Source organism: Anomalospiza imberbis, chromosome 1 (genome assembly GCF_031753505.1).
Source record: "Anomalospiza imberbis isolate Cuckoo-Finch-1a 21T00152 chromosome 1, ASM3175350v1, whole genome shotgun sequence".
Classification (NCBI taxonomy): Eukaryota; Metazoa; Chordata; class Aves; order Passeriformes; family Viduidae; genus Anomalospiza; species Anomalospiza imberbis.
The window spans coordinates 5,596,533-5,624,080 of NC_089681.1; the positions used below are offsets into that span (position 1 = coordinate 5,596,533).

At 41.3% G+C, this 27,548-nt stretch overlaps 1 protein-coding gene across 3 annotated transcripts in view; it reads left to right on the forward strand.

Moving 5' to 3' along the window:
- Positions 1-27,548, forward strand: part of COL22A1 (collagen type XXII alpha 1 chain) — a 224,222-nt gene that overhangs the window by 90,815 nt on the left and 105,859 nt on the right. For 2 of the 3 annotated variants that reach the window (XM_068180318.1, XM_068180320.1), the window contains exons 7-15: positions 669-944; positions 1,953-2,033; positions 2,634-2,747; positions 3,196-3,240; positions 7,186-7,239; positions 8,023-8,058; positions 22,573-22,626; positions 24,189-24,242; positions 25,532-25,585. In XM_068180318.1, coding sequence (XP_068036419.1) covers positions 669-944; positions 1,953-2,033; positions 2,634-2,747; positions 3,196-3,240; positions 7,186-7,239; positions 8,023-8,058; positions 22,573-22,626; positions 24,189-24,242; positions 25,532-25,585 — 768 coding nt within the window. Of the gene's footprint in view, positions 1-366; positions 511-668; positions 945-1,952; positions 2,034-2,633; positions 2,748-3,195; positions 3,241-7,185; positions 7,240-8,022; positions 8,059-22,572; positions 22,627-24,188; positions 24,243-25,531; positions 25,586-27,548 lie in introns of those variants that run through there. The other variant, XM_068180324.1, reaches the window with a different exon arrangement.

The window sequence follows — 27,548 nt, forward strand, 5'->3', positions numbered from 1 at the left end:
CTCTGCCTGCTCCATTCCCTGCTGCTTGCTGGTAATGGCCTGACCTTGGTAAAACAAGATACCAATATGTAAATTAACTCAAAGTTGCATGTCTTCAAAAACCTATTTTTGCCTGCTCTGTAGCTTGCAGTACAGAGGATGGGGTGTAGTTTTCTGTTCAAAGCACCTGAAATAAAGTGTGGGCAGTGCCACATCTCAACAGACTGGTGTTATATGAGGTATTTTTCCATATCCCATGGGACAACTGAGGACATGTGATGGGAGTAAAGAACCTGTAGTGGAGGAAGTGGAAGCAGTGGAGGATTACATGGGGTAGAGGGATACAAACCAGGTTCAGCTTTGGGGAGGTGCCTTTGGGGAGGTGCCCGTGACCTGCACTACCACCCAGCCATGGCAGCAAGGTGGCCTGTGCTGAAACTGTGTCAAGGGTGGTACTCACAGGAGGCTGCTTTAGCTGGTCAGGCGTCTGCCCCAAATCCTGTGGACCCCATCTTACTTACCAGCACAAGTGTAGGCTCCTTTCCATATCTCCCACAAAATTCCATCCTCCACTCTTTGCTTTCTCACCACAGCCTGTGCCATCCCTGGCTTTGGGGTGATGATGGAAAGCAGCCAGGAGGAAGGAGAAGGCTTTGTTCCTCAGCCAAACCCCTTCTGTTTGCTTGCAGGTGTCGATCCGGCTGGACGGAGAGAACAAGGCTGTGGAGTACAATGCTGTGGGGCTCACCAAGGACGCTGTCAGGGTGGTGTTCCGAAGCGCGCGGGTCAGCGATCTGTTCGACCGCAGCTGGCACAAAATCGCCCTCAGCATCCAGTCCAAGGCTGTCTCGCTGTACATAGACTGCAAGCTGGTGCAGGTGCTGCCCATTGAAGACAGGGAAAACATTGACATTCAAGGAAAGACTGTGATTGGCAAACGCTTGTATGACAGTGTCCCCATTGATGTAAGTACTGCGCTTGCTGATTAGAGCTGGGCAAAGGTTTGGGTTTGCAGCCCGTGAGGGAGTGGGGTTATGTTGTAATTGACCCTTTTCCTGAGTCAGCATCGCTGAAATGTTACCAGTGTTGCATAGCTAGGACAGATTGGCACCTTATGATGTACAGGACTTGCTGTATTTTTATGTGAGATTGTATGTCCAAAACAGGGATTAAAAATGAGAAATTTATTTCATCTTTCTGTCTAGTCACAGAATGTGCTACAGTTAGAAGCAGAGACAAAATCGTACATAAATATCATTAAACCTGGGTACTGAACTATACAGAAAAGTCTTCATCTGATCTTGGCATTATGAATGTTTCCACAGGTGATAGAAAGAGATGGAGGAAAAAAGGAAGCTTGTTAACTCAAGAGAGTTGTGATATATTCTCCATTCCTCAGATATTAAATGACCCTTAGTACAAATGAACCAAAGTCAAGACACACAGGCTGATTGTCCAGCAGCAGTGTTACCCTGGTATAATTTATGTGTGATAGTTTGGTATTTCAGACTTGTATAATCTTTCTTGGCTGTGCAAAATGGATGGGACATGCATATCAAATGTGTTCATAACATTTCTCACACAGGAAAAAATGGTCTGAAGATGCAAGGCACAACAGGAGGAAAACAGACCTTGTGTCTAGCTGAAATTCTAGGAAGGATAGACGTGGCCAGGATATGTCTTCTCAGACAGAAGTTTGGCCAGAACATGGGGATGTGCGTGAAAACCTGCACCAGAATTTGAATAGGCATTTTCAGGGTTGCATTATCTCAGCTCTTGTAGCATGCTGAGGTATTGGTCTATTATTGACAGGGAGAGATAGAGATTGACTACAGGATCCATAGAACTGCTCTGCAGTTAGCACCATCTGGTTTTTGTTTGTGTTTGCCCGCGCTGTTTGTGTCCAAGCAAAAGGACGCAGGGTCTTGAATAATTCACTGTGTCTGAGACTGCTGCCTCCCTTTGTCCCCCAGTTTGATCTTCAGAGGATGGTGATTTACTGTGATTCCCGGCACGCCGAGCTGGAGACCTGCTGCGACATTCCCTCTGGACCAGTAAGCTGCTTTTTGTCATTTATTCATTTTCACATGAACACTCTTCACTGAAATATATTACATAAATCAGGGAATATGTGGCAGTGTGGGATTATAATTTTGTTTAATAAAGATGATTGAAACCTCACTGTGGAATTGGCAGTGTAGCAGCACCAGAGGAGGACCACTACAGAGGGATGAGTATGAGGAATTTGAAGTTTCCAAGTTCCTCTTTCCTTGTCAAACTGTCAGGGGAAACAAAACCCTGAAATGATGATAGAACAACAGAAATGCAGCATGAAATATTCAACATGTTTCCCACTGGTTTTATTTGGAAACAGCTAAAAACAGTGCCAGTTGCAGTTTATTTTCCAGTGCCCAACTTTCACTAGAAACTTCCATCCTCCTTTCACTCTTCTCCCTTCAGTCTTGGTTAAAGAGGTTCATTGTTCATTTTGCCACATTTTCCCCTATTGCTTGGATGAATGGCTTTTGTGGGATTTCATTCCTCACGAGGACACATTTTTCTGTGTGTTACACACAGGATTTGTCTAAAGTGGGTGGAAGGGGAAGCTTTCCAGCATCAAAGGCTTTGTCCTGACCTTGGGTTTTTGGGTGCAGTGCCAGGTCACGGTCCTGACGGAAGCACCTCCCCTGGAAGTGAGGCCCACTGTTGGCAGTGAGCAAGTTGGACATCTCAAGATTTTCAACTGCTCCTGTCCTCCTGGACAAAAGGTGAGTGTTGAGATGAGTGTGTTTCATTTGGGATGTCTATAGAGGTAAAGGAAGTTTCTTCTGACATTTTCTCTTTACCTAATTCAGTGATTCTGGTTATGCTGGTAGTCCTGGTAACAACATTGAAAACAAAGTGATTATTCTTATCCAGCTCAGTTATGTGTATCCTTCTTCAAATAAAATAAAACAGATTATGAAGGTAAGTGTAGCCACATTGAAAAAATCTCTTGGCTTTTAAAAGCAATGTGCTTGCTTTCTCTGGCTCTGACTGGGACCTCTGAGAAACCAGCTTCATTGTCATTGCTCCTGAGGGCATGTCAGCTTTATTATCTGGTCTGCTTAAACCTGAAAATATTTTTGTTGTCCTCCTGTCCTCCTAGGATCAGGCCCCTTGCTTGAATATAAAATGAGAATATAAGTTTGATTAATCATGTCTTTTTTGTCTTAGGGGGAGAGGGGTCCACTTGGCTTTGAAGGTCCCAAAGGTCAAAAGGTCAGTAATATGCTCTAGTTCATTTGGATAATAAAAACAGCAACAGTGAAACAATTTCAGAGTAAATTGAGGATTTGAAGATTTTGAGAAATGAGAGTCAATTTGGTATGTGATTAAGTTCAGACAGTTTTGGATGAGCCTGGGACTGCAGAAGTTTTTTGTGATCTTTTATCTTTATTTTAGGCTTGCATTTGGGCTTCTGTTTTGTCTGCCTTTATGTCATTCTTAGAGTAAATGTGTTGCAAAATCCTTTCCTGCAGCTTCTAAACTGGCATTTTTGCAGGTTATATTCACTAGGTCATGCACAGCTTCCATGGCAGCTCACCTGGAAACTGAGGTGCTGCTGCCATGCTGTGCCTTTCTCAGCAGTAATACATGTGCATAGTTTAGGTAGCAGCCTTCCAGTCACACGTCAGAAAGTTTCTTGAGACTAGGGATAAAGGATCAGTCTCAGTTTGTTATCCTTAGCAAGACTGTCTGAGTCATGATGTTAAATATAGGCCACTTCCCTCAGTACTCTTCTTCCTAGATAAAAGGGTAGAAGAGTGGTTGTGATGTCTGCTTCAAGTTTCACAGTGCAGCCTTTATATTACCCTGCCTGTTCTGCAAGCCTGTTTGATATACACATGTGTGCATTCAGCATAAACACATTTTCCTTCTGTGCCTGGTTACAGATAGAGCCATGAGGCAATAGACTTAGAGGGAGTACTTGTACAGGAAGAAAACAGAGAGTCACAACATTGCTGGAGAGATGAAAGTTGGTGGTGTTGGTGGTTCCCAGTTTAACTGTCTGTGAAAAGATGTTTGAGGGAAAAGTTATGTTCAAAACTATTTCCATCTGAATCACTTCTGCAAACTGAGTCACCACATTTATACCTGTATGGTGAATAACTGAGTTGCATCCCACCAAAAGTCACTCAGTTATCATGAAAGACTGTGGGAGGGGAAAATAATAATCTCTGGGTTTTGGAGGATCAAACATCTTCAGAGATGTGCTGTCTTTTGGCAAAGCTTGGTCTGCTGTCTGCAGAGAGAAGTTTTCGAGATATGAATATGCCTTTTGGAGGCTGGGATGAAAGAACATGGGCTCATTACTGCTCAAATGTGCCTGTGCAGACAAAGGTTCCTTATACCTCCATGTATATATAAATAGAAATATATAAAAAAATATATATTTTAATCCATGACAGCTTAGATAGTGATGGGCTATTTTAAGGAATGGCATAGCCATAACTGTTGTGAGGAGGTTGCAGAAAAGACAATGGTGATAATGATAAAAGGGCCCTGCAGCAAGATCCCGTTGTTTTCCCCTGCTTTGCCAAGGTCTGTGTGCTGGTGAGGGTGTCTCTGTGTGCCACATGGGTCAGTACTGGGGTGCAGGACACACTGCTGGAATACAGAGGAGTGTGCCTACAAGCACAGCATCAGCAGGTTTTCTGGAACAGACCCCAGAAGGACTGCCCCACTCCTGCAGACATGAGTGACTTTTCCCTGGCTGTACTGGTTTGAGACTTGCACACAGATAAGGCAGGACTGTAACAGACTCAAGGACATGGGGATGATGCCATTTAAATATGGGATCTGACAACAATTTAGTATAAATGTGATGATTTGAGACAAATTATTTAGCTTCTATATCTGCTAAATAAGGTGAGTAGTAGGTTTTTTCTTCCAGCTTGCAAAGATGTTGTGATTCAATAACATATATACCACTCTTGACAGCAGTTTTTACATTGCTATTTCCAAGGACCAGCTTGTCACAATCCTTGCTCTATGTTCAAGAATGAATTTTAGCTCTCCTCCTCTCTCCCTGCAATATTACTGAGCTACCCAGGCTAAATTCCCACCCTTGGCGAGGAATTCAAGTCTGCAAGCTTGCCAGCATTACCACGTGGTATTTATTAAAGAAAGATGAAGATAATGTGATTCTGATCTTCTCTCAGCTTTCAAAGGCAGGGAGAAACAGGAGAGCTTGCAGTTATCAAAAAAGTGGAAAAAATTTCTGGGAGATGAACACCTCTGCCTCAATGACCCATGCTGCCAAAGTGAGGGTAATGCATGGAGACACAGTTGATGTGTTTTGGAATGAGTTATGGTAAAGGATCGTATTGGGAAACAGCTAGGCAGGAAATAGCTGTGGCAGAACTGGCTAATATGTCTGAGGCTGGGTCCTATTGATGAATTTTAGATGCTAATGACAGCCCAGTCTGATTTATTTTCCTTCCACAGTCTCTTTGCAGGCTTTGTTGTTTGCAGGCAGCCAGGATGGCTGGTTGGGGCACTGGGCTGATGATCAACAGTCTTCTTCTCTCTTCCAGAACTGCTATTGATCCAAGTGTAGACAAAATCCTTGCTCTGTGAGATGTGTTTTTGTCCACAAAGAAATAACAAGTCTTACCTCCAATTGTGAAGTTTGTGAAGTCCAGTGTATTAGACAAGCTCTAGCAGGATGTATCTTTTCCTCCAAATTAGAAAGGCTTTGTACTTACAGTGACTTAAAAGAGATGGTCATATAAAAAATTTTGTGAATTTTACCACAGCCTTCTTAATTGACCATGACATAGTTTTTGTATATATGCTACTTGCTCTGTGAGTTTTCTTTCTTTCAGGAAAAAAAAAAAAAGCAGAAAGTTAAAGAAAGAAACTTTCATATTTCCTGTGCTTTCAAATGCATTTTTTCACCTGGGGAAAAGAAAGGATGATCCTGGAAAATGTTTTCAGTTCCTGGTGCTGCTAAGCACATTTTTTTGAGGGGGCATAGATCAGGATATATTTTATAGACACACAAAATTAAATCCTGCTGTGGTCCATGGGGGGAGATTTGGAGAGAGCAGGGGTCATCAGACTTATTGATGCTGTGGTACTGGAGGGTCCTGCTCCAGGTCTGAGACTTTTTCCACTTATGTTAAGTCTGTACTGAAGTCCCAGTGCACAAAGAGGTGAGCATTACATTTGTAAGTGAGAGATGGGGTGCTCAGCACAGCATGTTTCTGGTTTGTACATTTTGTGTGAGAACCAGGAAGGAGCTAGGCAGTGTGTATGAGCAGACCCCGCTTCTCCCCAGCAGCTCCTGGTGCTAGAGGAATTGAAGGAACTGGTGGCAACACAGCACATAGCCTTAAACTAGTCCAAGTGGTGGATATATCCTCCACTGGTCTCCTTCCTCTAGTTTTGAGACTGCAGAGCAGAGTGTGAAAATGATTTACGGATATTTTTTCTGCACTTGCTGGTTTTGGCACCTCTTTAAGTTCTGCATTTGATAAGTATTTATGAAATTTTGGATCTTCTTTGATTCTTTATCCCTTTGTCCTTTTTAGGAGAAAAGTGAAGAAAAAGTTTTGCTTGGTTTTTGATTGACTATTTTTGTCTTTTCCTCCCTATGTATATCCTTCTCCAGTTGTATGTTTTCCAACCATCATAAATATTATCTTTCCAATTGTCTCTTTTCTATGTTACTTTCCCTCTCTCCCATTGGAACAAGCAGGAAGAATGTGGGTGTTGCACGGTAGTGGGAGGGAAAAGAAAGGTTAGCTGATTCTGAAAATTTAGTGTGACTTAAAAATATTTTCAGATTATTTTTGCACATTTTAGGCATGTACCATCTCGGTCTTTTGCAAAACACCTTTGCAAGTGTTTTCCCATTAAAAAAGAAGGACTTTATTAAGTACTTCACAGGAGAAAACTCTCTTCCTTGCCAGTGCACTCCAAAGGCTCCTACCTGTATTTTCATATGAAAAATAGAATAGAAAATCAATTTGAAACTTGGATGTTCAAGACATGAAATTAGGTACACCCAGTCCTTAGAGCAGGAGCTGAAATCTTGGCTGTAGAGACTGGTGGAACCAAAAGTGTCCATTATTTCAAACCCTTGTTGCATCACTCTCCTTCTATGTCTCAGAAAGGAATGAATTAGCTATGTGATATTAACACATTTTCTATTTCAAGGGAGAAAGAGGTATCCCAGGGCTGCCTGGACTCCGAGGAGAAAAAGGAGAGTCAGTAAGTAAGAAATGCCCAATGATTTTGCTAAAGGAGATGAAAATGAAGGTAGTTGTTTTCCCCTTCATGGTGAGAACCTGCTCACAGCATTGTGTGCCCTGGTCAAAGCTGTTCCCTCTGCTGGACTTGACTCCCAGGAGGAACCTGATCTTCCTGGCACTCACTGGCCTCTCTTGGAGAGGGGCAAATGGAGGTTTCATCCCTGGGTACAGCTGATAACTGAATTAATATTGACCTTCTAATTAAATATGTATCTTGGATGCACTTGATTACCACATCTGCACATCAGCTGGGGGACAATATGAGGCAACTGAACAAAAAGAAGATGCAAATCTCTCTCGACTTTTTATATTCAGATGACCAAGACACAGCCTCCTCCAGCTGTAATTAATGCAAATGCCAGGCTGAGATTTTAGGCAGAAAAATCTTTAACCCTATGTAAAATCAATTCCAGTAACCATTGTTGGCAACTATGCTTTTAGAAATGTAACATCATGCTCTTCCATGAATAAAATATAAGATGTTTTTCTGGCTGCAGTAGGAGAATTTGGGATAAGTTTTTAGTTTAATTTGTCACTGAATTATTATCAAGGAATTATGCCCAATGAAAATTGCTTTCCCTATAGTAGTTTTGAAGTGACTTGTATGTCTAAATATAAAGAGAGATAGATCTTGGATGCATAACAAGGAAAACAGGAGATATGTATTTCTAGTGTTGTTTGACATCCTTGTTTTCAAATTTACATTTTCCCCTTTTTTTTTTTTTTTTTTTTTCATTTCTAGGGCAAAGCCTATGGCATAGGAGAAAAAGGAGAAAAGGTAAGATCTAATACTTCACTGGTCCAACAAATGAGTTGCTTGCTGTTGCCTGCTGTAGTTCAGAGGTTGCTTTTGGAGTGCATAGGATACAAAAGATGTGACACAGTTGGATTTTGTAGGGATGGGAACCTTTATGTCTCCTTCTGTAGACAAGCTTTTGAGTGCTCATTGCTTTCTCCCCTTCATGTTCTTTGAATTTCTTTGTGCATTGACCATGGAAAATCTGATCAAATTGAAATCATAATCTTTGCTTTGTGTAAGCAGCAGTGAGTTTGTGGAGGATAACGTACTAAAGAAATTGGCCGGAAGGGAGAAAAACAGAAGGAAAGCATAATTTTGAGTTTATTGAATTTTTCAGCAGGATTAAATTTGGTTTATGAGAAGTCTGTCTTAGTCTTTCTTCCAATTGAATCTTCTCATTAATAAACTGAATGAAAAAAGCTGGAATATTTTTTTACTTCAAGTATTAGGCCGGACAGAGTAATAAGACTTGGAGGTTAAAACTGAGGATATGGAATAACCACTGAAAATTTCTGTGTTATCTATCTTGGAGAACTCTTTCATTTGTGATCAACAGTGGGAGACAAGTAGCAGGACTGCTACTTTGCATTTTAAAAAGATGGTGATTTCAAGGCAATTCTGGCTACAAACTTTCCATTCTGCACAAAAAATTGAATCTGGATGCCTAGACTTCAGAAGAGAATTAGCTCTTTCTGTCTGTATCTCCATAGCACACCTGGCTGAGGGTGTTTTCCTTATGATTAAAATGAAATTTCAAGTGGCAAGGATCAATGGAAAAAGATTGACAGGATAGGAGATGAATGTATTAAAGGAAGAAATCAAGGTTTGTATTGAAAATGAGATTAAGAATGTGTTGAGATGTTTTTCAGGGAATCTGTGGCTACTCAATTGCTCAGAAAAATTCAAACAATATTGGATTGTGATCGGAAAGGAAGAATGCTGCACTAGAGAGAACATGGCATTTATGCCCATTGCAGCTTCTCATTTGCTCTTTCTATGGTTATGATATATTGATTGTATATCATGGTAATTCATCATGTGAAATTACAATCGAAATGCCAGTTGCTCATGGCAGGAAATTTTATTGAGCCAGGCTAGAAACATGGGGGCCATAAAAAACACATCTCTGCATTCATTTTCCTGCAGTCCTCCCACTGACAGACACTATTTAGCCTTTGAGACTCAGGATTCAGTCTTTGGAAACCAGCTTGTGTTTGGCAGGTGGTGAGAGCCAGCAGTGTGGTAGGAAACATGATGTTTATGGTATCAGTTGTGTTGTAGTTGAAGCAAGTTCTTGTTTTCTTATGTTTTGAACTCTGCGGAAAAATGTCAGAAAATATCATTCCATCTGAACTCTGCAGAAAAATGTCAGAAAATATAATTCCATATGTATTATTTTCATGTATAGACAAATAGGTTTGCAGGTCTGGAGGGGTAAAAGTAGAGATGTGACAGTATGTGCAGAACTTCTTCAGCTGGAGTAGCCAAACAGCACTGAGTGCCCAAAGAAATGTGCAGGCTTGAGGATGCTGAGTTTATGGTCAGCTTATTGTGTTTATTTGGTATCTCTGCCAGCTGAGGCAGCTTGTTCTCATTTCTGCAGGGAGGGTTTATGGGACCCAGGGTGTTTGTGCCCCATGTGCACCCAGTGGCTCAATGTCAGTGCTGTTCCTGATGCAGGGCAAAGATTTATCAGCTATATGTTGCTGGCTTGATTAAAAAGAGAGCTTCAGGATATAGAATCATAAAATCATAGACTATCTCAGGTTGGGAGGAATCCATATGGATCATCTAATTCAAATTCCTGCTCCTTCCAGGACTACTTAAACTAAACTGTGTAACTAAGAGCACAATCCAGGTACTACTTGAGCTCTGACAGGCTTGGTGCTCTCACCATGTCCCTGCACAGTCTATTCCAGTGGCCAGGAAATGGCCAGAACCACAGGGAGGAGGGCTGCAAGTGCCTGCAATGCCAGTTGCCATCAAAGTAGAATAACCTATGGAATAAAACCTTCCCAGAGAGTAGAACACCTGGAAGGAGAGGATTCACATGTCTCTCTTTGCCGGCTTTGCTGCAATGGCTGCATGAGCAGGAATTCATGTTTCTCACTTTGGCTGTGACAGCTTTGTTTCCATGATTTTTATGGGGATGAGCCAGTGCTGGAAAGCTGGATCAGGGCTGCTGGACTTTACTAACAGCTGCGGTCTGTGTGGTTGTTGTCGTGCATGTGCTGTGGGATCCTTTAAAGGGATGAGGCTCACTTCCTAAATGTTGATGGAACAAAGTGGTCTCACCTTTGAAAAGACTGAGATGACAAGATTAAAATCACTCCCTTATTATAGTCTTGCTCTCCAGCTATGCCAGTGCCAAACACCTGTCAGACCACGCTATTGCCAAGCACTGTTTGTATGGCATTTATGTGAGGTCTGAGGCATTTGTCAGAGGGAAAATCCTGTACTTTTCCTGAAGGACTGGAGAGGTACTGGCCTTGCTTCTCCAGGTCATCACCTTGGTTATATCACCAAGTTAAAGCCAAAAGGATGCTTGTATTAGCATATATAACATGTCAAGCACATCATTAGGTGTAAACCCCAAGACAATGCTGCTAAAAACCTAATTCATGTTGACATGAGGACTTGTGTAACTTTTAAACCCAGAAAACTCACTGTGATGGTTCAAGCAGCAGCCTGGCATGTTCTGCCAGGCCTAAATAGCTCAGAATGATGGAACATGCTTTTTATGTACACAAACATGCACATGCAGCCAAGTTATTGTGCACAGATATAAAAAGAAAAAAAAAATAAAATACCATCATGCATCAACAGGTGCCCTTGTAAACCACTCAAGTGGATTTCCTGGAGAGGTGGGATTCACCTATTGCTGCTCTGTATTGGATCTTAGATTTCCATTGTTGACTGTCATCTTTCAGCCCTTGGAGTTCTTAATCCCTTTCACATTAGATGTAGGCTGTCATATTTCTGATCATAAATCTGTGTCCCTTTACTGTGTGTTCATTCACTTTTGCAAATGCTTCTGCTGATGAACTGATGACTATCCATGGGTAAATATCCAATTCTGTAATATCATCACCATGAAAGGGAATGCTTTAGCTTTATTCTGGAGGTTATTCAAGTGGTTATCTGCTAAACCAGATGTGATCTGTGAAGGGTTGTAACTCACATCTCAAATCTCTATTGATTCAAGAGGAGCAGGGGCAGGAGAAGAGTGAGGGCAGCAGGAGCAGCTGGAGAGCATTTCTGAGGATGATTCAAGCAAAAGGGGGTTTCAGTAACTCGATCAAAGTCAGAGAATTCACGTCTGACAAGGGAGGTTCTGTAGAGCATGAGGTCTGCATTCCTGGGGCACAGCCATCCACATCACGAACCAGCCCTTCTAATGCCTCCGTGCAAAATTAACTGGGAGGCTCTCAAAAACTTAAGCCTTTGTCTTGCAAAGTACTGAGCATTATGCAATGGTGCTGAGACACCCTTCCAGCATCCTAAAGGCTAAGAGCAGTGAAAAGGCTCTGCAGGCAGGAAGGTGCTTGGAAATATGATGACTTTAGGGGAAATAAGACTCAAATCTGTCAAACTTTGAGTGGTATGGAGATATTAGTGGGAAAATATTTTTCACTCTTTCTTTTGTTGTAAAACTGAAGGGGGAGCAAACCAAGCTACCTGATAGCAAGTTTAAAATTAACAAAATTAATTTACTTTTCATCCAACAGGTATTGAAACACCTCTTTGCAGACTGTTCTGGAGGTTAAAATTTTTTGTTTGAAACAGTGCATATGAGTTAATTAGAGAGAGATCTGTAAACCTCTTGTGAGTACAAAGACATTCTCTGCTTCAGGATGTCAGTGGAGCTCTGGAAAATGTGATTGGTGACAGAAGGACAGAAGGTTTGAGAAGTCTCCCATGAGGAAAACTGAGGCAGACAGGCCAGGAGCTCACTGCACCTGTGTCTTGACTGCAGGTAGCAGTTCTTAGACTTTTGTACAACTCTTGAATATTCCTAACACCTTCGTTGCTCAGGAAGAGACAGAAATTTCCATAGTTTGTTCAGGGCTTAGGCCAACACTCTTCACACCTGTTAAAGAAGACTAGGAAGCATGAAAAAGGTGTCATGAAACAAGTGGATCAAGGGATCACTACTATGATTTTTCCACAGGAAACCAATTAATCAGAGGAAAAAACTCTAACCATGAGCACTCATCTTTTGCAGAGGTGGTGGATGAAGGTTTCATTATGTTTTGCACTGGGACTTCCCTCACTAATGAATTTCCAAGAGTATCCAAGGCTTTCCTTTTGTGCTTTATCTGTTTTCCTTCATGCTAATAATCACACAGGCAGCAATGAATATGAGAAACAACTTTAGTAGATAAAGCCTATATTCTCCTGGCAATTTTTTTCATGGTAATGGCTCTAATAACAATGCAGAAGTATTATTATAGTATTTCTAAGGAGAATAAAATCTCTGAAGTGGCTTGGCTTATTAGAGATGCAGTGACTGCAAGGCCAAGCATAGAAAAGAAAAGCAGGCAGATAGTTCAGGCTCTGGGCTAGACTGTAGGACATCAGACTTGTAACTTGGCTCTAATGACCTTGAGCAAAGCAGCTTGTCTTTGTTCCCCTAAAATTAAGCTGAAGAGCCTCTTTCCCTCCAGGTCTGTGTATCTTGGCCACTAGATCCTTCTAACAAAGGCTTTGCTTCCCCTTCCCTTCTCTTCCAAATTGGAGCTATTGTCATTTTAAGGCTTCTGGAAAAGCTGTGGAAATCTGCTCCATTAGATACAGTGTCTCCACACACAGCCCTGTTCTCTGTCTGCCCCGAGGCAGCTGAATATAGGAAAGGCCTGACCTGAAAGCCCTGCTGCTTTTTTACCCCTGTGCTGTGTTGTCAGCGGGACTTAGCAAATTAGCATGAGCACTGTGCCTTTAGATCAGGGCTGGCCAGCATCCAGCAACTTGGGACACAAAAAAAATGAGTGCAGTTCTGCCTGCAAAAAGTGCTGCAGGCTGGTTCAATGGAGAAAGAGAGCTTTCATCTGTGTATGTTTAAGGGGTGCATTTTGGGATCAGGAGGATTGTGTGTGTGATTTGCTGGCAGGTAAAGCTCACACTGGCAGGTAAGGCTCCGGCTGGCAATGATATTTTAGACCCAAGGGCTAGAGGAGAAAGCTTGAAAAGGAGGGGAAGCAACCAGCTTGAACTTCTAATAGCAGGATGTGTTATCTGAGCTCTTAAATGATGTGGGGCCTAAGCTTACATGAACTAAGAAATAGTCCTTATTTCTGCAACTTCCAAATAAAGCTGATTACCACTTCAAGAGATATGTGTCCTTTTCATTGCTGAAGTGATGTGCCCAGTGCAGGGAAGATGCTCCAATGAGGTTACAGACCTTGCTTGTGATGATGTGGTGTTCAGGTAGTGCCACCAAGTCCCCAAACTCACAAATGCCACCCAGTTTACCCAGGACTGGAGAGCTGAAGCCTTTCCCCAGAGAGGCTAAGGCAGAGGCAGGCAGCAGGAGCTTTGGTGCATCAGTATCCATCCTGGCTCCTTTAGTGAGCACTTCTTGACAGTAACAAAATGGGAAAACATCTCCAAGTTTAGAAATAAAATTGAGTTGAAATTTGAAGACAAAACAAAACCCCAGTGCCCTGTCACTGATGTTCCTTGGAGACAGTGGCTATGGAAACGTTGCCTCCTCAAGGTTGCGTTCTCATGTTCTTTGTGCTCAGGTCTTCTTGTTTTATTGCAGAATAAAATGTAATGTGGGTATAAGTGACCTGGTAATGCAAAGTGAAAGCACAACCTGCAGGGCTTTTTTATATATATATGTTTTGGGTTTGTTTTTAGTTTTTTTGTGGTTTTTTTTAAGGGTTTTTTTTTTAAGTTTTTTTTTTTTTTTTTTTTTTTTTTGGTGCTGGAACTGTTCTGTGGCTCAGGAACTATTCTTAGCTACTGAGTGCTGGTTAAGAGCACTTAACCTCTCAGTCAAGAATTTAAACATCTGTATAATAATACCTCATCTACTTCATAAGGCTGTCATGCAGTTCAATGAAGGTGTTCATATCTATGTGATTTCTTCTCAAAATCTTCATATTAAAAGATGAGTTCTAGTAATGTTACTATGTGACTTGCTCAGTATGTTCTGAATCCTCTTGTGTATGTGGCCAGTTTTGGTCTGCATACTGAGTATTTTTGTGTCCCCTTAACTGTAGTTAAAGCACATTCTGCAGAGCTAAATAACCATGGTTTGATGGAGTTCTTTTTCTTAACCATAATTAGAGGGTTTTAGATAAATTCTGTGGGTTTCTGTGACCCAGAATAACAGCTGCAGATTGCAATAAACAACTCGAAGTCAGCTCACATACTTATTGTGATTGTGACAGCTTAATTCTCAGCAGTGTAAGAGTGCTAGTAACTTGGTTCCCTTTTTTTTTCCCCCTTACATAAACTTAGAAAACATGTATTTCTTTTCAGCATTGCCCCCTGGCTGGCAGGTACATTGCTGGTATGCAATGACATCTACTGGCAGCCAGAAGTTTGCAAAGTCTCCAGCACTTGTTTCTTTAGAGTATTTCTCTGCCAAGATCCACTGGCAGTGAGGAGAGGAAGCATGTGAGAGAGATTTGCCAGCTCCATGTTTCTTCCAAAAATAAACTGGGGGGGAGGCAGGGAAAAAAACAGATTGTCTTGATTCTGCAATTGATAAATCTTGTTGGAATGCAGGATGCTCCTGGGAGCGATATTGTAGTGGATAGGTATGGATTATCTGCCTGTTAGGTGGGAAATAAAATTGCTTTCCCAGCAGTCTGGAGTACACCCTCTGAAGTGCAGCTCGTAGCCTAACGAATCACAGAGAGCTGAAGCATTACACAAAGCAAGTTGCTATCACTGGTCCATCAAGGGTATCCTAAGCATTCCCCGCCCTTCTCCCTGCTGGTTAATCTCTCTAGTTATGCAGATGGATTTTCCCCTTTCCACTGATCAAAGCTCTTGCTGGGCTGTTCTTGGTTTTGTGATGGCTGAGAAGGTGCAGGTACCTTGTTCATGGGTTCCCTGAAGGGGCAGGTACAGGCAGCTAAGACACGGCAGCACTGGATGTTATGCTGTTCTTGACTTACCCAAGTGCAAATCTGGACACCTTTAATTTCTTGTTCTGGGTCTCTCACCCTTTTTCTTAAGCACTGCCTTGAGATTTTGTGTCTCCCAAAGCCCACAAGGACTTCTCTCTCTGGCATTGGCAGGACGATGGTGTTTTGGGTCTCAGACCCTGCTGAGTAATAAACGTACTCATAGTACTAAGTGCCAGATGAGGAAAATGTGAGGTTTTTTCATGACAAAAGTTTGCTTTCCTGCTGAAGCAGTGTGTGGACCCTTAGTGGTTGTTATTTCAAGGATACCTGATACATTTGGTATTGGGAGTAGGTTTGGGTCTCTGGAGACTGGGTTTTTTCTGTCCTTGTCACTGTCTCCAAAGAAGAACTTGACCAGAGCTTTTCCCCTTCCCATACCGCAGTGTCCAAGTAAAATGGAAAGAAGGATTATGACCTTTATTATAACCTCTGAGATTAAAAAGACCTAGGGAGCAGCACCACTTCATAAAGAAATAGCATAAAATCATAAAATAGTTTGGGTTGGAAGGGATTTTAAATATCATCTAGCTCCAACTCCTGTGTCTGGCTGGATCAAAGAGATTTATAGCTTTGGCAAAGACTTGACTGAGCAGCCTCAGTTGTGTTTGGCAGTGAACAGTAGTGCATCACTGCAAGTTATAAGTAGGTGGTGATGAGACTTCAGGCAGAGATTCTCTTCAGTTTGGGTGTGACGTTTAAAGAGAGGTGTGGAGAGATGTTGCTCTTGCAAAGAGCAATGAGAAGAACGATCAGTGATTTAGCAAATTTACTCAGCAGGGAGATATTTAAAAGAAGGGACTCTTCAAGGAGGAGAGGAACCATGGACTAGATGATGCAAAGCTTTGTACATATTTCAGGGATGTACCAGAAGACAGACTAAGGGGTGAATCTGGAATATCAGGGGCAGAAGATGATTGAGACCAGATCAACACCAGAGTTTGGAGTGCTCTGACACATTACTCCTCTGCCCTAATGAGCTTTTCTTGGAGCTACTGAAATTGTTGAGGGGTATGTGGAGATCTGAAGCATCAGAAACTTCCCAGAAGTAGAGGAAATGGATTTTATAGATTATTCTTGCAAGAAAAAGTATCAACCAGTATGTGTCAAATAATCCACAAGACCAGAACCATTTTCTATGTACTTTTTATAGATGAAAGGACTTTAATTTATCAATGCCATGATACATGACTGGAATATTTTTCTGTTTCAATGAACACTTCCCTCTGGTATTTTGCAAGCTGTTTGTCTGGTCCTGAGTTAAGTCAGGTGCTGGCAAGAAGTATCAACTTGTGCTTCAAGGCAAAGAAGTTTCTGGAGCAGAGTTATGTTTTTCATATTTTAAGGTTTCTAGGAAATGTGTCTTTAATTGAAGACCCTCTTTCCCCAACCATGCAAACAAGAAAAAATGAACTTCTGGGACCTATTAGACCTACTTCTGCAAACCCAACTCATAGTCCAGTATATTTGTCAGGTTATTCCTCTGTGCAGTGGGATTGTAGTACTTATTGTTTCCAATTATATTTTACCTCCTATTCATTATGTTCAATCATAAATAGCTCTGCAAACTCTTGACTGTTTCCTAATTTGAACGTTTCAGCAATCATTTGAGTAACTCTAGCTGTTGAACATGAGTATTTCAATCAAAAGAGATCCCTCTTGTACTCCGCTGTGCTCTCTGCTGCAGAGGTGCTTTCTTTAGCTACATTCTCCACTTGGCTCAGCCTGGGTTGGAGACGAAGCAGAAGTTCAGGAGTTGTCAGGGCTGTCTGACTACCCCAGTCTCTCAGCAATCACCTGCTTAGGAAGTGAAGCAGTGTTGTGGCAGGGAAGCAGATAATAGGAAGCTGATGGACAGGATTCTGGGCACCAGTGACAACTTTGAAGTCTTTAGGAAGTTTCTGTGTTATTCTGAACTCTATACTGACCTTGATGACTGTAGAGCTATGCCACATGAGTGAGCTGTGATATATCTTTTCTCCTGCAGTACCAAGCTTATAGGTGACCATGCGTCAAATTAGCTACAACCCAGATGTTGCTTTACCTATTTTAATGAAAATTTGGAGTATCAGGTTTCTTGAGAGAAAGGTATCTGCTCTCTACAGAAGAACCATGATCATAAAATTGAGGGTCAGAAGGACCTTTCTGGTCTCATGGGGTGGGGGGGTGGTGTTCATGACATTTGTGATAAGATTCAAGGGTTTAGAGAGCTTTTGAAAATGAATATCTCCTGGGAAATTACCTTTTGGGGACAATTGAATTCTATGTAATGGATTAAATAAAATATTTTGTATGTTTGAAATACAAAAAATGCCAATAGTTATCATTTAAACAGTTGTTTGCACTGGGCTGGATTTCCTTGTATTCCTGCAGAACCTATGACTTCTACTGACCCCTGTGTATCACAGGGGTCCACATTACCACATTACCATTCTGTTTATTAAATCAGAATATAATACAAAGACACAGAAGAGAAAATTTTGTTAGTTTCTTTCTTCTTTACTGCAGCAAAGTCCAAGTTGAGACGAATGTCTTATTTTATGTGGAAGCAGAAGATTAGGCCAGCTTTGGTGTCAATTTTGCCAAGATATTAACAGGGCTTTAGGATTGTTAAGCAAATAGAATCCTGCATCCGGGGACTGAAGAATGACAGTCATTTGTGCTGCCTGTCTGGTCAGCTGCTTTTGAAAATGGAGTTAGGTGACGTGTATCCACTGCAGCTCTACCTCTCAGCTGATCTGCAGAACATCCCTGGCTTTTAATGAAACCCTGGTCTTTGCCCTGCCTCTCTAAGAAAAAACCCACAAAAAACCCCACCTCAAAATTTACAGTATATTTCAATAAAATATTTATTATGTCATTCGTTTGTTCCCATGAATGGAGAAAACCTGAAAAGAAAGATATTGCATTCTTCCAGACCGTGAGGTCTCTTGGAAGTGTTCTAAGACATCTAAACCTGAAGACCTCACTCAACATCTCTTCTGTCCCCCCACTTCATGTGACTCATCAAACACTGCTAACAATTCAGTATGTAACCATGGATCAGCAGTAGGACAGCTACACATCATCTCCTCATTTATTCTTCATGAACATCAATCTGCCAAGTTAGATGCAGGACAAAGAGCCAGGAGAAATAATAAATTTATGGTTAAGGCACTGACCTGGATCATGGGAAATCTGGAGTGAGTTCCTGTCTTTGCCCCAGACTCTGGGACCTTTTGTCTGTCCTCTGCTTTGTTGTACCTCTGACTGATCACCCTCGTGAGGTGACAGCAATATTACAGTTGCTGTACCCCCCTTCTCATTTCACAGGGAGACTGTGAAGTTAACAAAGGAGAGAGGGGGTTGTTAATAGTGAAGTGCCACCCCTCCACAGTTCAATTTTACTTCTGTTTCTATTTGATCTTGCCCAGTTCTGTTTCCCTTCAAATCTTGCTATTTTATCTCCTACTTTGGCTCTAGACCCCCTAGTTTGTGCAGCTGACAACATGCTGAGGTATGTGATTCATGGGGTTCTGCTTGGCAGATTTTTTGCAGGTCTTCCATTGACATTTTGTGACAGGGTTTTAAATTTTAATTTCATACCAGGTTAGAAAAGTGGCACTTTTGTGTGAGATGTAGACCAGTTTGGAAGATAAATAAAATGTATGGAATTGACTTTAGAATGATCTGTCTTCTGTTGTCTAGTCTGTATGCTGAACGAAGAGACCAGTGATTTATTTGAATTTGACAGGCAAATGAGAATCTAACCATGTGTTTTGGAATATTTTTCCCCATTTTTATTTTTTTTTCGCTTGCTCTATTTTCATTAACACAGGCCACAACCCAGAGTTGCAAATAAAATATGTCATTATAGGCCACAGCTGTTCTCAAGTTAGAAGAAATATTTGTAAACTTGGCAGCTGCTTGAGGAGCTGCAAATGGAGGAAAGAAAACCATTTGAATTTGAGTGGATTGCTTAAAAACATTACTGAGGAATTTTTCCTTTATGTGCTTCTGATGTCTTTCTAGGACCAGGTAATACTGAATTGTTTTATCTCTACATCTCTCCTTATACATGCAGATTTCTTCCTTCTCTGTTTTAGGTCTCTTCAGAAAAATATTTGTTATGAGGCTGGATATGGCAAGATCTGTGCACTAGTTTTTCCCACTCTGATGAAATTCATGACCTAGCAATTAAGGTTATTTTTTCTATAATTTCATCATTATCTCCACTCAGACATAGCAGGACCTATATGGGATGTTGTACTGTTTTTTTGCTGGGGTGGAGTTAATTTTCTTCATGGTGGCTGGTATGGGGCTGTGTTTTGGATTTGTGTTGATAATACAGAGATGTTTTTGTTATTGCTGAGCAGAGCCACACAGAGCCAAGGCCTTTTCTGCCTTTTGTACAGCCATGTTGGTGAGGAAATTGGAGGTGCAGGGGAGGTTGGGAAGAGACACAGCCAGAACAGGTGACCCAAACTGACCAGAGGGATATTCCAGACCACATGACATCATGCTCAGTGTATAAAGTGAGGGGAGAAAGGAGAAAGTGGGGGCATTTGCAGTGATAGTGTTTGTCTTCCCAAGTAATCACTACCTGGTGTACCAGGAAGACATCCTTCCTCAAATACAGAAATGGAATAATTCTGCTGATGTACACAAATTTACAAAGGAACCTCTCTGGGTGTTTCTGTCCTTACCTCACCCCAATATTCTGTCTGCAGCAGCTGAGACTTGCCTGTGCTTTGAAGTTCCTCATGATGTGGCATTTCCTTCAATCCACTGAGTCTGCGCAACCCATGTGCCCATGTGAGCCCTGCTCTGAGAGATCCTGGAAGAACAGAATCAGTGATTACCCCTTGCTTTGTATCCATTCTGGGGCTCTGAATGCTTCCATTTAAAAGCAAATACAAAGAAATGCAAAATTCTATCCTTTTTACTGAATTCTGGTAAAACTTTTTGTTTTCAGTATGGCTCAGAAAAACTATTTAATTTTCTTTCTTGCAGAATTATTATCAATTCTTTGAGGAATGAAGGATGGAGTTTTCAGAGTGACTTTTCTAGTGCTGCATCCTCAGAGCTTGCAGTGCTTTTTAAAGAACTTCTTAAGCCAAGCTTATTTGTTATTGCAAATGCTGCATTTGTTATTGCAAAATACCTCACAGGTACCCCTACCTGCACATTCAAGTTTTTTTCCACAAAACTATGGATGAAAAAAGCAAAAGGCCACCCCATCCAAAGTGTAAAACTACTCCAGAAAATATAGACTAAGCCTAAGGGAAGATGCCTTAGAAGCTATAGTCAGTTCCCCTCTTTATCAGTAGCCTCTTTCTTTTGCTGGTGCTTCTCATTTCCCAAGTCCTTGTTACCTTCCTATTGTGGTCCTGGTGCTTCTCCAAAAAAGGACAGCCTTTGGATTTCAGATATTCATAAAATAGATGGGTGACAATAGGATTGCATGGCATAAACAGCTACCTGTGTTTTACATGTCACCACCTGATTCCCATTGTGTTGAAGCTGGGAATACAGCCAATCTGTGGGAATGCAGGATTATTTTAATTGCTCTCTTAGTGGCACAACCAGGTTTGGCCTTTGTGTGCAAAGAATGTGATATACTTTTGTTCCCCAGGGCTCAATGCCAGCTGCCAGAGCCTGTTTTCCCAGTGGGCTTCATCCCAGAGCATTTGCAGACAGTGTCTGCCTGGCAATTATTCCACCGCCCTGTACTCTCTGCCTCTGCTTTCTTTTTCATATTTACACAATGCTTGCAATTTTAAATGCTCAAGCAAATGGAACAGACTGCCCAGGGAAGGTAAGGAATCACTGTCCCTGGAAGTGTTGAAAAAACATGCAGATGTGGTTTAGTGGTGGACTTGGCCATGCTGGGCAAATTGTTGGACTCGACCTGGGAGGTTTTTTCTGTCCATAATGATTCTACTGAAAGTCAGCAGAATGGGCAGAAGTAGGAGGTCTTCCCACTCTGTAGCATTTTCAGTGGTGATTCCCCAGGGGATGTTAAACCTGTCTCTAGAGTCTAGGTTCTGTGCAATTTTCTCCTTGGAGAAAAACTGGAAAAGCTGGTGGATAATCTCCTGTCCTGCATGAATATTTCTGTGAGCACTTGCTTCAAATTTATTGACTGCTCCTAGGATTAATTTGTTCAGCTTTGCCAAGCAGTTGCTATTTCAGGGCAGGAAAAAAAAAAGGCAAGAGAAGAAGCTAATTAAGTGGACCTTATGCAAACTCCTTTTGCTTTGCATAGGAAAGACACAAATTGTTCTCCTACCTGTGTGACACACTTTGCCATGGAATAGCAGTTCCTTCAAGTTACATTGACCTCTTAGAGCAAATTATTTCCTCAAAAATCATGTTTGCTATTCGATGGGTTTTCTATCTCATTAGAGAGCCATTCCAATAGAGCAGAGCTGATTTTTACCACCAGCTGCATTGCAAATTCTGGAGTGCTTCGTGAAGGTTCAGTTGGCAAGAAATGTGATTATAAAGCCTTTAATTTGCATATACAGGACAGAAACTTTTCAGATACTATCTTTTGTTTATCTTTAAACCTATAAATAAATAAGGCTGGATTTTGACACTTTCTATTGTCAAAATAGGGAACCTTGTCCTAGGAGTACATCCATCTAAGTCTGCTAGACTAGACTTATGGAAAAAAAAAGTCAGAAATAAGATTGCATATGGTAGAATTTTGCCTGAATTTATCTACATATTTAGGTAGTCCTTATTTGTATGCAGACAACTTGGAAATGTATGCATCAACTTGTTAGTCAATTTAATGCTCTTGCAAAAGGATTTTTCTGTGCTAGTGAGTTTTTCCAAAAGCAGATGGGGAAAAAGCTCCCAGTCTTTTGTCCTAATGAGAGTAGCTAGAGAGAATAAAAAGCCTAGATTTGAATTTTTCCAAAATTTTCCATGTCAATTTCCATGCTATTTATTTCAATTAAAAAAAAATCCATGGCATTGGGAACTTGACATTGTAGTAAGTTGGCCATGCCAAACTTCAAGTTCTTATGCCTTGGAATATGGCAACAGGAGGGTTTCTCAGGGAGGTGTTGCTATGCTTCAAATACTTTTTTTCAACAAGGGTAGTTCTCTAAACTTTTTCTTAGAAAACTGCTGGTTCTGGATGATAATTACAATAAGGAAGGGAAGGAATGCACTGGAATGGAAAAGTGAACCTGTTCAAATATGGGCAAGTTACAGGTGACTGAGCACAGCATTGTTACAGTGAGGGTGAAAAGCTGGACTCAGTTCTCAAGAGATGGCAACTGTACGGTCTAAAGTACACAGATTTACCACGGAATGATATGGCATTTGATATGAGGTATTTTTTCCATTGGTGTTTTAGGGTGAAGAAGGCTTTCCTGGCTTTCCTGGACTGAAAGGGGACAAAGGAGAAAAAGTAAGTCCAAGTCTTTATTAATTAAACTCTGAAAAATTTAAGAGTTTATAAAGCTGTTGTGGAAGTCTAATGAAAATCGATCCTACTCTAAGCCTTTTGTTTTACCTCTGTATTATATTTTGTTTTATTTTGTGTAAGCAAGGTGCTCAGAAAAGGAGATTGTGGTGTTGCACTGTATTTCATCAAAATGCAGCCTAAAGTTTTTAAACCTATTGATGATGCCCAGCCACATTTGACAAATGTGTGGAGAGCTCAAAGGCATAAGCTTTGACTAAACTTTGTAAAACTCCAAAATACATAAATGTAATAGAACAGGAACTCAGTGCTAATGCACACAGAAACACTAGAGTATTTTCGGTATGAGAAATGGAAAGCCAAAGATTACTGTGCCTTTACTTGCACTGAACATAAATAACTTTTGGACTGTGGTGGCCTTTAGCTGCTTAATATGTCATCATCTTAAAAAAACCCAAAAATTAAATCCAGTACTGAGCTAATTCTGTTGACTAGTATTTACTTTGGACACATTTGTTGGAAATCCCTTAATCAAATCCTCATTTGCAGGAGGAATTTTAGGAAATTAAATTTTTTCCACCTCTTATAAAATAGCAAATGTTCCAGATCACAAGGCAAGATGCCTCTCCATGTAAGACACAACAAACCAGCCCTGTACAATCACAGCCTACAGTGGTAGCTTGCAGTGCCGTGTCTGTTTCTCACTTGAGCCTTTTTTTAGAACACACCTAAGACAACTGCACTGCCTAAAACTGCTGCACTGCCTAGAAATGAAAACACTAAGCCAGTTCCTCACTCTGTGTTGATTTGTCTGTTGTTTGTTCCACTCTCCATTTGTTCTTTAAATTGCCAGCTGCAGGCAGCAAACTTGCTTTTCGTCCACATTTGCTGCTGTTCCTGTTAGCTGGGGAGCTACCAATCTCATCATACTTAGTTTCATTCATCCTGGTGCATAGGAAGATTTTAAATGGTAAAATTTTGAATTTAAGTGATATTTGGTTTTCAGTTTTTTGTTTTCTACAACTTTGCATATTCACAGCTCTGGGACTCATTTCCCAGTGGCCAGGGTCATTCCTGAGGACTGCTTGAGTATATCAAGGCTTTTTTTCTGTTTGCATTTAGGCTTACTATTTATGTATATTATAGCTTTGCCTAGAGGCTTCTGAGCTTTGGGATGAATGCTGTATAATCAAGGAGGAAAAAAAAATTAAAAATGAAATTTTTGAGACAATGGAATGGTGAAGAGAGAAGCTAAGAGATGATGATATGTTAATATTAAGATGACTCAGTTGTTATGTGTCTAATTAGCTCCAGAGCTTTTATATTAATTTATTCTTAAATGATTTAAGTGGACTAGAGCGCCTAGTTCCTCATTAGCAGCTCATCAGTCATCCCTAGTGTGTTAATGTCAGCAGCAGCTCCTCCAGGAACTGTAAATAATAAATGTTTGTGTTGAAATGTTTCTCCTCATTTCTTATTCTTCTCGTGTCACTGCACTTGCAGTGGATGTTAATGCTGTGTTGATGTTAATGCTGTTGTTGTTACAGGGTTCCCTGGGCTCACCTGGCCCCCCTGGGAGGGATGGAGCAAAAGGAGAAGCTGTAAGCCTTTTTGTTCCTCCCATGTAATCCTGCTTTTCAGTGTGAGGCAGGCAGTAGGCATCAATCTGCCTTGAGTGGAACACGTCTGGGGGATTTGTGTGGCTGTTTTAGGAACAGCAGAAATAAAAGGCAGGAGGTTAATAGTCCCAAAACTCTTCCTCACATGTTTGCAGCCAAGGCAGCTGTCCTATGGATTAACCATCGCTGGAGGCTCCAGGGCAGCTCTGTTATCATTCATTAGGGAGGGAGAGGGAGCAGCCTGTGGTTTGGGACCTGCTGGTAAATAGCTGCAGCTGCAGAGCCTGGCCACTTGTTTTATGGCTGGCAAGGAGGCCTTGGCTAGCAGAGTCAGCAAAGGTGCAAGGGACCAAGCTGTTTTCCACAGCAGCGACGGGCTGGAGAAATTGGACTCTTGGTCACAGAAGAAAAGACCTTAAGTCCTCTTGTGCACTGATAAAAACTAAGAGAAGAGGAGGAGGGCACAGTTAGTTCAAGGAAGGATGCAATGTACCAAATAATGCCTGTAAGAGGACTACAGTTGAAACACAAAACCACAAATATGTTTTCCAGTATCTCATAGAAGTGTGTTTTAGAACCTTACATCCTTTCCCCTGCTTGATCACCATCCCTTAGAAATATCTTCAACCTGATGTTGAACCTTCACTATGTCATTCACTGTCCCCTTGTGGCAGTCACTTGGTGGCAACTGAAAGAGCTTGGGAAAGGATTCTCTGGAAGGCAGGTATACACAAAAAGAGTAACACACAGCAAAAAGTTCTTTTCTTTACATCCTGTTTCTTTCCTCCATGATTGTCATACTTTGGAAAAACTGTGACAATTTTTCAATATTGCTTCCAGAACTGATGCAACTTCATCACATCACACATGGCATGGGATTGGACAGTGTAGTACTTGCAGAATTCCTTATAAGATGTGTTTATACACTGCAAGGTGACAATTCAAGAACAAATGCATTATGCTGACTCCAAGGAATCCATCTTTGCATGCTGTAATCAGTTCAAGCCATTCACAACTTTTTGTGAACACATTTTTTTACTACTTGGTTGTGTTTTGAGTAGATGAAGAGCTGCTTCAGTTTTCATTCTCTTTATGCTTTCATTTTTGTGAGGAAAACACATTGTAAACTTTCAGATCTCTGTATAATGGCACTCAGGACCGTCAATATTACTAACTGCATGCACTGTGTGTTTTCACAGTGACTTTGACCTATCCTAGCCTTTATATATAAAAAGATTTGTGTTTACCAGTGATATTTCTGTTACTTGCAGGGTGAACCAGGACAGCCAGGAGCATTTGGACTGCCTGGGCCAGCAGGTCCAAAGGTAAACTTTCTGTTTCTTCTTTGCATGGGCAGGCATAATTTTTCACTGATTTTCTATGTTTACATGGCTTGAATTACTACTTGTTGATGACATTTGATATTCTCACTGGTGAATGAAGAAACTCAAAATGCTCATTTCCATCAGGGGTCTGCTAAGGTATCAGCAATTACACAAAGTGTGTAAGAAGAAGAAATAACTTTTGTGCAATCAACAGTGTAGCTGGAGAAGGTGAAGAAGATGTTTTGAGGCAAATAAGCCTTGTGTCATGTCTTCTGTAGCTTTCCCAACTTTCACTAAGATGCTGATGAGAATTATTTCCCCTACTCTATGACTTGAAAAATAGGTCATGTAGAGATCCTATCCTGAATGTTTCTGCCTAGTTTGAGGGCTTCAGTTTTGCACCAGTGAACAGTGCCTGGGTGATTCAGAACTTGAGCCAGTGCTTATATCACTGGGTTTGCTTCAAACAAGGTGGTTCAGAATGGAGGTCTGATGGGACTTAGCTGAGCATCAGAAATGCAAATTTTGAAGCAGCAATTCTTTAACCTCCTTTCAAAGCCTCAGCTCTCCTTTCCTTGTTCTCTAGTTATTGAGGGGATAAATACCCCTCAGGTGGTTTCAGCCTTGTTGTTATAACACAAAAAGTATATGATGACAAGTGTGTTTTTAGGGCTATCACACACAGAAAGTTCAGCTCATCCTGTGAAAGGTGCTGCAAGGACAACAATTTGATTGCCTTAATTAACTTCACCCAGTTCTGTTCCTGTACAAGCCAAGACCTTTGAATATCTCATCTTTCTGGAAAAGCCATTTCTAGTCACCTAAATCTTGTACTGAGTTCACTGATGCCATTATCCTCAGATAGGAGTTAAGTACCTCAGCACCTTTCCTTGTGTAGCCTTGACTGTCCCTTGGCTCTCTCTGAGAGGACTTGATGAAGCAGGTCATATACAGGTCCTCTGCGTTCCTCAGCTATGCAGAGCCCTGTCTCCAAAATATCCCTGTGTTTTTGCATAGAGGGAAATGCACCCTCTCCCAAATTCCCATCAGGAGAGTATCAGAACTCATGAGGAGTTTGTAGATTAGCAGAAATACTTGGCAGCCATCCCAAGAGTCTCTGTGGAAACCATATTGGCTTCAGCAGGGGATAAGTGACACATGCAAAGCAGAGCTGGGCTGAGCTCAGTGGATGCACAGTGAATATTTTGCCCTTAGTAGGATTTGGATCTTGGATTAAATGAACTGAATTTATCACTCACAAATGCTTTTTATCTGCATCTCTCCTATCAAGTAAATAAATACATATTTTCTCTCTGTCCTGCATGTCTCATGTAGTGGACTTACAAACCAGCAGGCTATATGATGTTCTTTGTGGTATGAACATCCTCACACTTGCTTTGCAAAGCTTTTACAAACCAAGTTAAAGTGAGGCACTTATATATTCCTCAAGGTGGACTTATCCTGCTCTACATTTCTCACCAGGTTCTTCAGGAACATGCAGTTCAGCCAATTAATGAGGCAACGCAGAATAGAAGGAGCTCAGATCTATGGGCTGGGCAGGACAGGTGCTGGTGGGGCTGGACCTAAGGACATCTGACTGGACAGTGCCAGGTGCTCCCAGGGAAGACATGAGCTTGGCCAACCCCAGCCCCTCACAGTGCCTAAACATAAAATTATTGTGTGTTTTCACAGTGACTTTCATTTACCTCAATGAAGCATTGGCTGTGTGCAGTGTCCTTGAGCTGGATTCTGGCCTGAGCTATTTTGAGAAATAACCCTGAGTTGCTGACAGGGCTTTAAAATCTAAAATAGGAATTCACATTACTCCTCCCTGTAAAGCCTGAGCACCTCAGCAATGTGGAACAAAGTGTATAAGAATGGGTGGAGCTGGCAATTAGAGAGGTCACATCTCCAATTACTGGTGTAATGATTATTTGGAGTTTTTTGTCAGATCACTTATTTT